Raw genomic sequence first — 16,483 nt, 5'->3', positions numbered from 1 at the left:
GGTATGCACGATTTAAAGCATGAAAAAGAAGCTTATTTTATCATATTTTTAATATACTCCGGGACGGTGGTGTTTGCGAAAGAAAAGGTCGCTTTTAATTGTCTGCAATGAATCCAGAAAGAAAATGCAACAAAAAGAAATTTCCGCACTTATTTCGGTGGTGAAACTGTATACATAATAAGAGCGAGCGAAGCGTTTTCTACTTGCCTTTCGAGACTTTGAGACGGGTTGAAAGGCCTCCCGGTGACAGAGAATGGTTTTCGGTTCAGAGACCCGGGTTAAAGGTAGGTTGGCGGGTGAATAGAAAGGAGGAAGCCTCCGCGAGAGCCTCGAGGTTGTTTTTTTTTTTTTTTTTTTTTTTTTTGATTTTATCAACATTTTTTTCTTCAGTTTACGTTTCGATTTTTTTTCTCTTCTTTATTTTTTAAGCATTGATTTATTTTTTGGTAAATGGGTATAGGGTATTTATTAGCGAGGCCCAAGCGCGTTCAGCGGTGACTATAATCGACACGTATTATACTGCCGCGCAGAGTAATTTATATCTTATACATTTGAATATAATTTAAAATATTTTATCTAACGCATGAAATGATGTATGGGTATAAATGCATCCGGGGCATTAGTCACTAGCGATTTGTCTTACAAATAATAGTCTGACAACCAACGTTTAATTATATTAATAATTAAGTTCCGTAGGCACTGAGACACCCTCGCGGGTTGGCACTTAAAGTAGGAGCAAATTTCACCACTAATTAAAACTTACTTACTTACTTACACAGTTACAATTAATTACACAGTTTCGAAATTTTATTTGATATATTTTCAGTTTTTTTTCTTTCCATTTCTTTTTTTTTCTGTCAATTCTCATTTCAACCTCATTCTCGGACATTATTGTACCACGCGATGGGGATCTTAATGTTCTCTGCACGAATTCAGTCTTCTTCTTCTTTATTTTTATCTTTCGCTCTACGTCCTAGACGGTTTAGGTAAATTTCTGCAGAGTTTGTAAGATGAAAGAATTTAATTCAGCGCACTAGCTTGATTTAAATTTACACTACCATGTTAGTCTGATTTTTCAACGAGTTACACTCACTTTACCAAATTTCAAACATTTTCCATTTGATTCATAATTTTCCTGTCAATTAATTATAATACACCGCTCGCCCAATTATCCCTTTTACCCCCCATCGCGTGACAATATCTTCAAGGCGGATTATAGTGGATTTTATCTTTTAAATATCCTTCGTTTTGACATTAAATATTGACTCTTAAAGGTTAACTATACACCGTGTTGTTTATTTGGTGATGCAACAAAATTAAACTACTTCACAATCAGTTCGTTGACCACACATATTTTATGCGCGTCTGACGATGCATTGATTGAAATAATCTATCTTGCTCATTCCAGGCGTAATATATTAATTTAATATATACGTCGACGCAATGCGGTTCCACGTGCGACACGTGTCTAAATTTAAAGGAAACAATTCTGTCTTTTTAACCCAACTGATATATCGTATTCACTAACTTCGTGTGTTCTGCTTTGCAGAGTAACCCTATAATAACACATCGCGGAAATCCGGATGCCCGTTTGAATATTATTCGTTGAAACGGATTCCGTTCTTTCCTTTTAGGATGATAATAGCCTTACTGTCTTATTAAAAACTACACTAGAATGATAATATACAAACAATGGTTGTCGCAAGATAACCGCTGTGGCGTGCTCCGAAATCGAACTCTGTCCAACAGCTGATACTTGAACGAATCACTCCGCCTACACACACCCACACACACCCACACACACACGCACATACAGTACAGACAAACATAGAGACATTTACACGCTGCGGTGGAAGTAAAAACATCGCACAACTATTAAAATCTTCTTAGTGTTCCGTTTTTAAAGTACGTAGATAAGTGTTGGCGATCAAAGGACTCTACTTATCGTCCCGACGACACCACCACCATCAAAAGTCCATCCGATGTCTCAGCGGGTTGATTCTTCTGGACCTAGATCGCCTGGCCCCTCTTGGGGCCGTTGACTATCTCTCCGAGGCGTAGCCGGGTCCGAAGAATCCAAGAGTCTTCAACGTCCGCGTAACCCTGTCGATAAGCTTGTTCTTATACCTCCATATCGTCGTGTCCATCACGCTGTTTTTTCTGTACTCAACGCAGGACTTCTTCAGGGACTTGACGCAGTCAGCGCGATAATGCTGAAGCTGGGCGTCCCCGGTTTCTATTGGGTAGCTGGTGCAACCAGATCCCAGACAAGCTAGCGGGAAGTGATTGTGAAGGGTTACAACTCGTTCTGGATTGTGGAAGCACTTCACGTACTGATTCGGCTTCGTGAAGTTTTGCGCCCTGTAGACGTGCTGGAGCATGTGCATGTACCTGCAAACAAAACGCTCCGGTCATCTCAATGTTCCTCGAGGTACGCTAGACGCCTGTACTCGGAATTACGGCTCAGGGTTAATTACCATATCCCAGCGAGCTTGAACCAGTTTTCTTCTATCTGGCACCTGAATATTTCAGTCTTTTGCAAACCTTGACTCAATTGGCGCGAATTCGGATTCAAAAAGTATCATCATCTACTGTGATCCAACGGATTAAAATACACCAATTGCAGGTGAGCAATTTATATGTTTGTTATTTTCTTTTCTTTTTTTTTTTTTTAATTTCAAGATACCTAGACGAGAATAATGCGCCAACATAATCCGTAAACGTAGATCTACGTCGACAAAATCCCGCCACTTAATTCTGATAAAAATGAATTTTTAAGTGCCGCACAAAAAGAAGATACCATACAACGCATCTAGCATGATCTGAGCAAAGCATTTTCATGAAGTTTGAGATATGAAAGTGGCTCATGAATCATTGTGAATCCTCGCTCGGCTTGAAGGAGGTTATTCGATTGGACCTTCAATTGCTGACATCCCGGAAATTATAAAGAAGTAGGAAGTGCGGATTATTGAAATAGCACGTACCTTGGCATGTCTTTGAACCATCCATGGGAGTGCAGAAGATCGTCGAGAAAGTAGACGTTCCTCACGTTATAGGACGCTCTCGATTCGTTACGGATTTTCAAGGACTTCGGCAATATCCTGTCCATTAACTCCCTCCACGTTGCGTCTTGAACAGGCATGATAACCTCGTCGATGTCCAATAGCGCTATATACTCGTACTCGTACATGTGTTTGTAGAGACAGTCGTTGTACGGTATGAGTTCGTTCTGACGTTTATGGTTCATCTTTTTAGTAAGGTACATGTGTTGGAATGCTGGAACGTTCGGCTGACCCCCAGGAAGTGTCAAGGGAGTGACGTGTATCTTGCCAAGTTTCTCGTAGTAGTTCAGTACCTTGCTGATATTCGGATGAACCTGAAGTTCGTAAAAGAATATCTTATCGGCACCGAGGAGGTTTATCATTTCTATCCACTCGACCAGCCTGACCGAGAGATCTTCGTGTAGAAAGTCCAGCCCCTTGACGCAAACAGCGAAGTCCTTCTTCTTCGGCGGTTTGTTATAAATAACCCTGAGATTATTTGTCGCAGTATCGCATGCCTTCGGCACCAACGACACCGATGCTGGCACCTGTTTGTGGTGACTTTGGGGTACTCTGCACGTGATTATATACGGCTGATATATACCTTGTTTGTAGTTGCCCCACTTCGAGTACCAAACGTATTTGTACTCGAAGGTCTCGACGAGCTGCGGTTCTTTTTCACCCTCGTACCAGATCTGGCAGAAACTCTTGACAGTCGGTTCGATCCTGTTGATCATGCCGACGATTCTGATTGCCGGGCCAATCTTGGAGAGTTCCCTCGTGTCGTAGAAAGCCCCAAAGAGTTGAAAGGAGCCGTTAGAGGTGTGCATGCTCTGCCAGTAGATGTTGTTGAACTCGAGGTCGAATATACTTGGAAATTTGGCACAGCTTTCGTTCTTGTAGTGCATCGCCTTGTTGTTTTTATTACGGTTCCAATAGGCGAGAGGTAGACTCGGGAGCCTCGTCTCGATTTCCTCGATTAGTTTGTCCTCGGTCCGTGAAGGGGTCTTGTCGAGGAGCGGCTCCATTTCCAGGGGGCTCTGGGTCACCGGGACAACAGGCTCGCGGGTGTAGCTGGAATCAATCAATTGCTGTAGGAGAAAACGACCGGAGCTTAGGCTGGCTCCGTGGGACGCGGATCCAGCCACATTCTCCTGTACTGTTTCCATGTGACGGAACTGTATAGCGGCGATCATTATCAATCCCCATATGAAGACGAAGAAGAGCGCCTTGCGTACGCAGCGGGCGCTTCCGCTGCACCAAGGCTGAAGCATCCTGGCGTTGGTCTCTTTCTCTGGCTCTCGATTCGCCTCCTCCAAGTATCACGGCCCTCCGGAGCAGCGCATGTCTGCAACATTTGAAAAAGAAATATTTTCGTTAGACCAAACCGTATGGGAACGGGACTCGATCGATGCGACTCGGCAGAAGCGTGCGGAACCACTGTCGCAAATCAACGCAATTACATATATATATCTATATCTATATATTTATAAATATATATGACACGCACTCGCGTGGGTCTCAAAGTTATTGTGCGACCGTAGTCTGTGTAATTTTGGGCCTCTGTAACAAATGGTGGAAGGTTTCGCTATAACCTAACCGTCTTCCGCTTGGGATTTAGTATATGCTTCGAAAATTCTCTCTCCGATATAACCCGCCAGCATTTTCCTGAGTTCTGAATTGAATCATGTCTTAATTAATATAATATATATTATATATATTGTGTCCTTGAGTTATTTATTAACCAAAAAAATAGCTTGATTCATAACGTCGACAGGCAAATTTATAGCAGGATGTTGCACAAAGTTATTACCACTAGCCGGATGATTTGACATGGTGTATAACACGAGATGAGTGTTGCATAGTAAAATAATATCGTCAGCTTGAGTTAGTAGTTTAGGGAAGTTTCAAATTTACATTTCAAATTATGAGCAAATTTCAATCATGTTTCGTGTGGCATTGTGTCTGCCTGACAGAGTTCATTCCAATTAGGGTTGGGCGAGCTGACGCGACGCGCAAGTTCACTTTGTCGCAATAGCTGAAAACAATGAGCAGGCTGTTGAACCCCGGCGGTATAATCGCCGAATGGAATTCGCGCCTCTCTGATTGATTGGAGTGTGGTTGGATATTGGCTATAATATGACGAAACCAGAAGGGGTGAAATTTTTCGATTGGAAGCACGCGGAAGTTGCGGGGCTTTATTATGCCGCGTGAATGATCTCGGTAATGAAAACTTCATCGTCGAATTTAACGCTGATGGAGTTGACATGCGGTCTCGGTTTTGTTTTAGCCTAATGATTGATTTTCCGTCACTCTAAATTTTCCGGATAGAAATAAAACCACGAGGTGGATATACGGTGCTTTTTTCCTCCTCGCTCTACTTCCTTTCAGGATCTCGGTTTTTCCCGCATAAGGAGAAAACGAAGGGGAGTGGGTCTGCAGGAGCAAGCTGAATAATTGGGCAATAACTATTCTCGGTCTACCGATTTAGAAGAACTTTATTTCCTTGAGGTGGTTTCGGTAAAGAAGTACTCCGCCGCCGATACAATACCTGCGATATTCTCTAGAGCTGTAAGTTCCTCAATGCAAGAAAACAAATTATCATTGTAGCCGATATGGTCGTGTATATCCGCATTTGATCACAGGTCTCACTTTCGAAATACGTTAATGAAGTCGTTTTTGCGGCACCAATTTGTAACTCTTATGCTTAGAAACTAAATATATATATGTATTATGTGTTACGCGGTATCGACGAGTAATACTACGGAGTATTAAAAATTTGACTAACCTGTTTCGAAAGTGTCGAAATAGCGCGTATTGAGGCAATTGGGATTGGTTGACTTGAAAAAAGAACGGTTTAAACAACTTCCAATGCGAGATTCTCTTTTTAGCTTACGGTTATGATTATGATAGCGGTGCACAGCTAATACCCCATAAATAAGGATGGCTGAAACGAGGACTGTTCCAAGCGGTGTTAGATACGATGTAACGTATATGAAACGTAAATTTGCCGTGGAGTGAAGATTTACGAGTCTTAAAATCAACGGCGGCCCCGACGTATGGTAGCCTGCAGTATAAAACATGCGTATTATTCGGATAACGGAGAGACAAAAAAGGAGATACATAGTATGAAGATAAAAAAAAATTGCAAAAACAAAAAAGAAAAAAAAAAGAAAAAAAGAAATGAAATGGAATAAAATAACAAGCATGGCGGCGCGGGAGCGTCCGTTTCAATTAATTGTACCGAGGTGTTTTATTGTACACAGGAAAGTACTCGGGCGATACGCACCGGGCATGGAACAATTGGACGGACCGATATTGTAGCGAAATACTGCCAACGAACCAACCCCACCGGTTGTTTACACGAGCGTCCACGAGCGTCCTGCGGTTTTCACTTTTAGATTAGTGTACCTACGCCCGCACTGTCTCTTCACAGTATCCCGTTTGTGCTGCAGAGAGAAGAGACCTCGCGGTTAGGGGCGGCTTTGGAGTCTCGAAAGTGCCTAATTTTGAATTATTTGGTGGCGAAACTTGGAGTAAGGAAATCGAAGTTGTAAGAAACAACAAAGTTTCGAAGGCTAAAAATTCCGAAATGCAAGATTTCGAAAATTCAAGTTTGGATAGAGCAAAAATTCCAAAAATTAAGACATACCTATTCATATAGTGTAGTTCACTCAACGAGTGGGTGTAAAAATCAGAGAAACCGAAATCAGTAAAAATATCGGAAATTCAAAACGAAGAAAGATCAAAATAGTGAATTTTCATTGAGCCAGAAATTCACAGAACAAAATTTTGGGGATACATATTCAGATGAAATTACAACGTTTTTCATTTTTCCAATTTTTACACAATTTAGAAGTATAGGAAAACTGTATTAAAGATTCTGTAAGCCGGTATACGTGCTCTGGGAGGGATGAACTACAGTCCCTCACACGCTCGATACAATTATGAGTGACGAGTGACAAAGTCTAGCGACTTGGTATGGAGTACCCCATATAAACGATGAGTAACGGTGGTAACACTTTTAATTCGTTGCATATACGCGCGGGAGAGAGAATTCATTATACATATATTATTCTACAATTCTACATGCACCTATACTGAGAATATGCACTGCAGGTAGGTAAATTTAAAACAGACATTTCATCTATAGTTTCCTCGATTTGACGATATATTTGATTTTTTTTTCTCCTCTTTACCAGTACAATTTGCACTGGGAATGCTCGATCAAGTGAATACATATTTCCAACTTCTGAATATTTTCTTGACGATTGCATATAGAGTTTTGGATATTCGCTAATTAAATTAGCGTTATAATTAACCACGCGCAGAAATATATTTCTGAACTTTCGCAATTCAAGTTTTAATTGCCGTGAAATTCATTTGCGTTTCGCGACTCTGTTGAATGCCTCTCGTATACATAGAAAGTCGTACCTACCTAGCAGCTCTGCCTATTTTGTTTAGGAAATGAAATCCTGGGCATACTGCAATTTCTCGTGGATCAGATGTGAGTGCCTTATCGATCTCTCTCTGGCCAAGCTTGTATAGCTGCTGACGCGCCATGTCCTTAATTATTTACAAGACTGACTGACTAATCCAGAAGAGCAACGAATTCCCTTACTAGCTAGTTAGCCTCGTATTAGCGCCTCAACATCGGTGATGTTGTAACTTGTGAGCTACTTTCATTCCTTTTAAACCACAAGTATTTCGAAGCTGGAACCGATACTCGAATGGATCGCTACGATTTAGCTGTCAGTGAGTTGGGCAATCTTGAATCTTCTTCCCTACTTCTTTTACTTTTTTCCTTCTTCTTTTGCCGTCGATAGAAACCCAAATATCTCCACAAGATTGAAAATACTTTTACCCTGGCGCACAAGTTGGTAGCCTCTTATTTTCAACATATAACAGTGCCGAGAAAAAGAACAGAGGCATGAAATTCATGTCAGCATTACCTCGATAATTTGACCTTGTAAATCCAACTAACCACGAGAAAAATATCGTTGCAACGAATACCCTCGGAGTAAATTCACTTCTGATATGTATTTTAAATTCGTGAATCGACGATGAAAGTGTGGAGTAAATTATGTTCATGAATCACCCTCAATCGGTTCGTTTCAAGGAGATTCAACATTTTTTCTATAGGTGGTAACGATTTGGTTATAATTGAATTTCTGTATAATTCAATTCATCGTCAGACAGAACGCAGATGCACACCGAACATTGAAAGTATGAATGTAATAATACGGATTTTTAAATCGTTAAAATATTATACTGCCACGATTTTCACGTGATATCTTACCTCAGGAATGACGGTTAATGTAAAACGAGAACGGTCACAGTACAAAGTTTATGGTGACGAAATTTTCGAGGAGAAGACAGGTTACACTGTTTTCCAAGTATACTAACAGCCTGTGAAGGAGTTTGAATGAGAGTTTTAGATAGGAATATCTAGTTTTAGATAAGAAGAGGTTATCACTTTATCGACCTTGACTCTCAATGGTCTTCGGTGACATTGTACGTATAGTAACTGTGTATCGCATGACGTAGAATTTAAATAAAGTAGAGATGTCAATTAAGTATTCGCTCGTATATAAGTGCATTGATTTCATTAATTCCTCTCCATAAACTGAAAATAAATACAAGAAAGAAAGCTGGCTACTTGAGTCAATGGGAGTTTGCTGGTTTCAGAAACGCACAGAGTCCCAGTTTCAGTCGTAAATCTTCCACAAGGCTTTAGTATGTCGTGTCAGAGGGTGAGGGCGAGGGTGAGGGTGAGGTCCACGAAGTTTTATGGTCCGTCGAGTAAACGAAAAGTATATAAGCGTAGTACCTAGGAACAGTACGGGAAGAGTCGAGATAACTTGATCCAGGTTTACGGAACCTTCAGTTGAAATGATCGTCGTGGTGCCGTGATGTCGACAAAGAAGTGCATGGAAGACGCGTAGGAACACGTAAAGCCATGTAAAGACAAGATCTTTGTGTATACGTCACAATCTGACAGGCAAGAGGTCTTTTCTTTTCGAACGGGCGGATTCTTGAAAACCGCATGAACAAATTTTACACCATGAAAACGTGGAGGGTCTGGACTTGTACCGACGTAGAAGAAAAAATTCTGAGACAAGTCTTGAAACTTCAACACTCAACGGCTCCGTTCCTCAGAAATAATCAACTGATTTTACAATTTTCTACCCCAGGCACTCCAAAACTCTACGGTAGTAAACTTAATACGTAGTAAAATGTATATCGTCTTAAGCCCCTATCTTTCCAACTGCCTTCAAGTTCTCACCCCAAATTTGCTTTCTCGGTGTAGGGGGGCTTTCAGAGAATGATTGCCCCATTCTGACAAAGTTTGCCAACTTTGACGTTGCGCAAAAAAGGGATCTTGTTAGACCTTTTTTCACTTATTACTTCTCCGGATTACAATAATTACTTCCAGCACATAGAAAAGTTACGTCCACTTCAAATGTTTCAAACATATAACTCTTCTGAATTGACGAATTCGTGTTTTTTATTACCACGGTATAACAGAGTACATTCCATCAGTGCATTCGAGTAAATGACGTTATATCAACGAAAGTCGATCAGCGAAGCAATTTTTCAGCAGTCCAATTTTGTCCCCCCTCCGAGCTCTTCGTGTTTGTTTGCTATGTCAAAATATCAAATCTGCAAACATTACGGAATAATGTCAAGATTTCCTGATATTTATGGACTGATATTAGCCGAAATGTCAGGCGTCTAATTCAGTCTGAATCCTGAATCATATAGACTCCGGACACAGCGAAAAGACTTTTTTTTATTCCGAGGGAATTTCATTTCGCGTCACGACCTGCGAAGGCCTTCGGTCGTTAGATCAAAGCCGACCCGCTCAGGAAACATTGGGGGCAACGAATTCCTAGTTACCGGTGTCCCCAATTCCTGTTCGGAATCAATTTGCACCTACAATTGAGGGAAACGTTGACCAAAGGTATTGCCAGCCGACACGCCGTCCAATTTATCCTCGACAATGGCAGATCCTTGCGGCGAAGACGTTGGTATTACGTTCCTCGACGTACCGTTTGCCTGAAATCGTTCTCACCGGGCAATCGAACGCGCTTGTAGATTCCCTTTCCCCAAATAATCTAAACTCCAGAGGACGCGAAGTCGCTGCTGTTTAAATTTCCCCAGCTCTCGCTGTAATAATCGGCAAGCGTAACAGGGTGCGAAGCGGGTCGATTTAACTGATTCAAGAAATACCAATAGACCTCACTAATCCGGATTTAATGGGGTGAGAAGTGGATTGGGTTCGAAGTTTCAATTGAAATTCTGAATGCTTCGATTATCACGCTATTCCATTGTCCGAATGAATGATCTATTGTCCAAAAATTCATCGCGCACCTATATATCCTTGAATTCTAAGAATGTATTGACTCTTGAGTTTTATATCAGCGCTTTTCTCCCAGCTCGTTATACCGCTCGAAGACAATTGGAGTTTATGTCCCTTAAGATGGTATAAAAACTAACTCGAGGGTGTTTTATCCATCTGGAAATATAAGCAATTTTCTAACCAAGTATATAATCCAACTTCGGCGAGACGATAGGGAACCATTTTCGATATCGATGAATGTACAAGATGCGGAAAAAGTACTTGTACCGATATTAAGCTCCTATAGTATATATGTATATATTTACTGCATCCTCCTATATCGTGGACGTGTGGCGTACGTTTTTCAACAGCTGATCATCGATTACCCTCAAGCCCCGAGCTTTCAAGTTTCTTACTCGCAACCAAAGCAGCTTTGTATTTTACACCAAACAGCCCGAGGCCGTGAAGCCTTCACTGTATACCTACGTAAGACCAAAGTTAAAGTTTGATGTATTAAAACTTTCATACAATCTTATCGCCACAGAGTTACAGTGTCCAAGTAGAGTCCCGCACTTGATAAATTAAAATCTGCCACGATGATACCGACTATACGTAGTTACTAATAATTTGTACAGCTTTCGATTTAACTTTTAGAGTACACCAAAAATTGAATCGAATCGGAATTGACTCAATTTAACGAAACGAATTTCACCACATGAATAATTCCTACTCTGCCGGTTCAAACGATGAAATTGGAAGGATTTCCCAGTTGAAATGAATGAACTCGTACAGCTTATCATAGGATTTCAGATCCCATTACAACGACCTTGCCGTTGGGTAAGCGGCTCTTCTCTTCGAGAAAGTACAAACAGATCTGATTTCGCCTTGATTCACAAACCGGTCACCCGTCGCTTTCGAACGCGCCCACCAGATGCGTGGGAGTGCACGAAGTTATGTACACGATGTTCGTTCCAATACCTACGTGGAAAGCAATCTACGGTTTCAGTGGCAACGTGACCCAACGAATAAAAACGGTGTTGACTCTCTCGTAATTTTTAATTAAAACACAGTCCGTGAGCCGTTTCGTTTATCGATCATCTCTGTAGATCAGCGATTTAGAGGGTTCAACACTACCACAGAAACTCCGGAGTTTTTGGGTCAAGTACAATTTTTCCGGGTCACTAAAACCTTTGTTCTATTAGATGGATAACTTGTTCCGGAAATTGAGTGGAAGACACTACAGATTGGCATTTCTGCTAGTTTGAAAGATCTTCCGAAACATTCTTGCAACCAAATCGTTCGCCATACCGTATACGCGGATGATTGTTCCTATTTCTCTGAAGGTAGCACCTGCCCCCACCCCCGTAGAAAGGCGCATATTCTTGGTCCATCTTCAAGAAACAGTCCCGTTAATCTATTCCACATTCCTAGTGGATATTCCCGTAAAGACTTAGAACGTGGCTTCGGCACGTTTAGCAGCATGGACTTGACACAGTGACTGGTTCATGGTTTCCAAGCGAATTGTACTAGGCTAGCTGGCTGGTTGGCTGGTTGGCTGGCCGACTGACCGGACGATTATGACGTTCGCGTGACGGTGAATCGTGCAGACATTTTGCTGCGCTGTATTGCTTCCGGTTGACCGTTCCAGTTCCCCTAGGGTGTGAGCGAGTTGTGGAGCAAGCCGATAGATTAACCAATAATTCCGAAACAGCGTTTGGCCCTGAGGTGGATATTAACAAGTCCAGCACCGTTTCAGAACGATGAAGTAATGCCAGGTTTTGCTTCGTTAATTATAATACATCGATGCACCAACGTCTGTCCGTGCGATGAAACAATATCGTCTTAACTCAAGGTGGCAGGAACTACAGATTATTATCGGAAAATGTACTCTCTCGAGTGACAATTAGCACGACGGAGACGTGATTGATGCGGAATTAGTGTGACACCCCCACCATTACAGCACTAAACGATTATCAAATATATGTAATCGGTCTTTGCTCGTGGTAATCGTCTGGGGAGTGCGAATTTCTTTAAGAACTGTTATACTAAGCACGTGTATCGAGGCAGAGGTAGGAGTAAAATGTATGATGTAAAAGAGAGCAGAGCGAGAGAATCGGTAGCGGAAAAAATAACGGTAGACTTGTTCCCTGCGGGTAAAAGTGCAACATGTATGTATAATTGAAGGAAAGACGCGTGGGAATATCCGACATCGAGATACCAGCGACACTATAATTATGAACAGGTTCATCGCAACGATATTCCGTGTAAATACATACCTACAAGGCAGATGGACTAGGAATCTCTCGTAGTATTTCAACGATCGCAGCTTCCTATCCTGCCACTCGAAGTACCTTGTGATCAGGCAATTTTGCGCTCACGTCTTGGAAGCGTGTATCCGTTCCTTGAGGTAAAGATAGGAGAGAAAAGATGTTCGCCGGATAAGATACTGCAGCATCGACTGCCGTAGATGCGATTGAAAATCTGTCAAGTAATCGAACTGCTCTGTTCTGTTCCACCTTGCCACACGCCAGAGTCAGATGCGAAAAGTGGATCAGCTCCCCGGAGTCGAATCGGTCTCAAAGGACGATAGCTGGGCTAGAGTGGCAAAGAGCCGGAGGAGATACAGGGAGTCGCTAGTCGGCGGTCGTTTATTTAATTATCGAAAGAGGAACGAGCTGCTCGCATGCGTCAAGCTGGGACACGCAATCTTCGCCTTCGCCTTCGGATTGCGGCATCCTATTTCGAGGGAAATAGAAATGAAAGAATTGCCACTATGAAAACCCTCGGGAGCGCCTCTTGGAGTTGGCACTGCAAGTGGTGAAGTAGAAACAGGAAAAGTGCCAAGGAAGATTTTACGAACCATCGGCAGTCGGCGGACGGTGTTAACGAGAGAGCCGTGTTTAGTTGGTCATTATTTTGATCACCTGGTGACCCAGGTCCAAGAACCACTCCGTCTTATTCCCACGGAGGATCTTGTCCGCTCCATTACGCGGTAGGAGGAGGACCTGATAGATAATCGACAACCAGACGCGGCTTGCTTGTTACGTTTGTTCGGTTTAGGTTAGACTTACTAAATGAAATCAAGTTGTGTCCATGTGTTGTGTTTGCATTTATCAAGTGGACAGAAATTACAAATGATTGATCAAGTAAAGTTTGTTAAGATTTACTTGAAGTATTCACTGATATTGACATAATACACGCAATATCGATAGTCTGTACGGTTGCAAACGTTTTCAAACCTAATTTATTGTTTATAAAATATCGCAGTTTTTAATATACTTTTAAAACTTATTCTAACCCTGAGTTTAAGCTCGAAGGATGTTTTACAACTTTTCACAAGTCTCTGGATTCCATTGTTTCAATTATTATGTGTTTTAAAGTGACAATCATTTCAGCTTTCAACGTTGTAAAACACAGGTTGCACGCTCTCCAATTTGCCACTTAGGAATTTTGCTCGACACATGCTGTGAGATTCAAGTAATGTATACCAACATTAGGCTCTGGTCTCAAGCATATTTTAGTATTACATCCATGCAACCTGTATATTACGGTTGATTTAAAAAAAATGGTTTATACATATATAAACATGCGTAGGTTTATAGGCACAAGATTGATTTTCAACTATCATCAAGAACATAAACATCGGCATATTAATTACAAATATATACGTCAATGTCCAAATAATACGCGCTATTTGCAGTATGAGTCATAAATTCAGAAGTCGGATTAGTTTCTAAATGAAATCAAGTTTATGAAAAATGAAATTCAATAATTCAGGTCCAGCTGCAACTAATTTACGAACATCAATTTTACATTTGATTCTTTCTTTATGCGATTATCGTGTATAAAATTATAAAAAAACATCATTGCGCTCGTGAGTTACAAGTTTCACGTAACCGAATGTGAAGTAGGAGTGAGGTAATCTTTGATGTGAAATAGGAACATAGTTTGACGGGGTTCGTAGACAGTTATTAACTCATAGCTCCATGCTAAAACACAGTGACATTTTGTCAGGTGAATTATCGTATCGTATATAATCATTCGCGAAACTATACCTTCGTAAAATATTAGACCCGTTGGCTGCATTAATGTTCGTTACATTAGAAATACGTAATTTTAAGAGCGATATATTAACGCCTCGAGATATTTCATCCTTGGTGTTCGCCAATCTGTTTCTGAATCAAGTTCTATAATATTCGATCATCACGAATGTGTTTGGCGCAACGTCGTGAGTCTGCCTAATTGACTTTTTTACCGCATAGCATTGCGTGACGTTCTCCAAAGTCCAACCACTCTGTATAACCACAATACGTATACGACGTTGTCATTGCGTCGATCGAAAACGCACGATAAGGAGCAATCTCATTCTTCGCCAAGCATAATTTGATTTTGCACATATTGTGAGCTGAGAAAATTTACTACCGTGATATGGAAGGAAACGCGACCTTACAGCAGCGTCGAAACGGGACTCTTACGTTAGACCAGATGAAAGGTGTTATTAATCTTTTTTTTTCTTAACGACTGGAGCTACGATACCTGTGAGCGAGTGGACTTTGTTAAGAGTAAACAATCGTAGTTGGACTACTCGAGCAGATCAGGCAATAAAAATGAGATTTTTAAAGAGGAAAACGGTAGCTAATACTATACTCGTTCATAAATACAAATAACAAAAACGATCGAGTAACCAATCATGACGCTTTAATCAAGGTTCCATTCACTCTTACAATTCAACGGTAAGTTTACAGAGAGAATAAGCGGTTGATATGATTGGTTTCAAAGAGTATTGCGAGAGTGAAAGAAACGCAGATAAATTACTGCACAAAGGCAGGTTCGCACAAAGTAATTGACACGATGGACTATCAAGGTACTTACACGCGTAGTAACGCGGAGCTGAGAACGAATTTGCTCGAAATCGCGAGTGGTTTGCTCCCTTCGCTACTTCCGGGACATCGAGCATATTTGGCAGCTAGACGCTAATTGAAGGCCCCGCCTTAATTAGTGAGGGAATTCTGGATGGCACACGTGAGAGAGCACAAGAGAATTTGGTGCGAGACAAGTCGATTCCAACCCGACGACAGTGTAGACAGCTAACGTCAAGTGCAAACTTGCGAGTAATTAGCCATTGCAGTTTCCTTTGACAGTGGCCTACTGTAAACAGAAATTTCTCTGTCACGTCCATCTATCGTTCAACATGATCAGCTGCTCTGCAGGGACCTCCAGGCATGCCGGGCCTTCCACGTCCAGGTAATACCGCTGTCCGGACTGTCCGTTACTGGAATATCGACGAGCGTCGCGCGTCCCACTGGGAACAACTGATATAGCATCTTGCCATTTTCGGGACTGAGGCAAAACCGGAATCTGTTAATACGTTCGCAACTTTTAGACTCTGGGTTCGATCGTTGGAGAGCAATTTTATCCGCAAAAAATTTCGCTGTGGTTAAGTTGTTACATCAAATTGGTCTAACCGAATTACTTGACAATGAAGAACGCGACTTTAAATGTGGAACAAATTTCAGGGTCTCGTAATAACATATTAAACGGCTGGTAAATTGTGTTGAAATTAATAAACGACTAACGAAAGGAAAGAAGTTTGGTGACCAATTTCAGCTACCCAAGTGTCACTGCGTAAATAAAGTTATTGCCCAAGCTAGGAACATGTTTCTCAAGGCAGCTTCTGGGGCAGTGATATTTCTCGTCTAGAAATGGCACTAAGTATAAGGAGGAGTAGGAGTAGGAGTAGGAGTAAGAGTAAGAGGTGGAGGAGGAGGAGGTGGAGGAGGTGATGGTGGTGGTGAAGGCAACGAACCAAGCGGACCTGAAAACCCGCCTGACCTTTCACCGCGACACCAAGTCAATTTGGTGCAGTATGGCCAGAAATAGAGCGGTCAAACACTGGGCTGGTGTGTGTTTAAGCGTGTTGTATACAGTGTGGCATGCGGAGATAAAAATGTCTATCAAGCCCATCCCGAAGCCTGTTAACATTGGACAGCAGGCGCCGGTTTAGGTACGCGATATCCGAACGGAGTTAAAAAGCCGTTAACGAGACCTGAGCGGCGTTATTGAACCCGACTTCCCATCACACGGGATTCTGATTAATTCT

General features: G+C 41.6%; 1 protein-coding gene across 2 annotated transcripts in view; it reads right to left on the bottom strand.

Moving 5' to 3' along the window:
* Window positions 1–1,814: 1,814 nt before the first annotated feature.
* The window catches only part of LOC124406982, a 31,060-nt gene continuing 16,391 nt past the window's right edge, over window positions 1,815–16,483 (bottom strand). For both annotated transcript variants that reach the window (XM_046882730.1, XM_046882731.1), the window contains 2 exons: window positions 2,985–4,389; window positions 1,815–2,391 (listed from right to left, as the gene is read on the bottom strand). In XM_046882730.1, coding sequence (XP_046738686.1) covers window positions 2,043–2,391; window positions 2,985–4,315 — 1,680 coding nt within the window. In that variant the 5' untranslated portion in view covers window positions 4,316–4,389 and the 3' untranslated portion in view covers window positions 1,815–2,042. The remainder of the gene's footprint in view (window positions 2,392–2,984; window positions 4,390–16,483) is intronic.

The sequence above is a fragment of the Diprion similis genome, chromosome 6 (genome assembly GCF_021155765.1).
Source record: "Diprion similis isolate iyDipSimi1 chromosome 6, iyDipSimi1.1, whole genome shotgun sequence".
NCBI classification, from domain to species: Eukaryota; Metazoa; Arthropoda; class Insecta; order Hymenoptera; family Diprionidae; genus Diprion; species Diprion similis.
The sequence above is the reverse complement of the archived record's forward strand: the minus strand, read 5'-3'. Positions and strand labels throughout refer to the sequence as shown.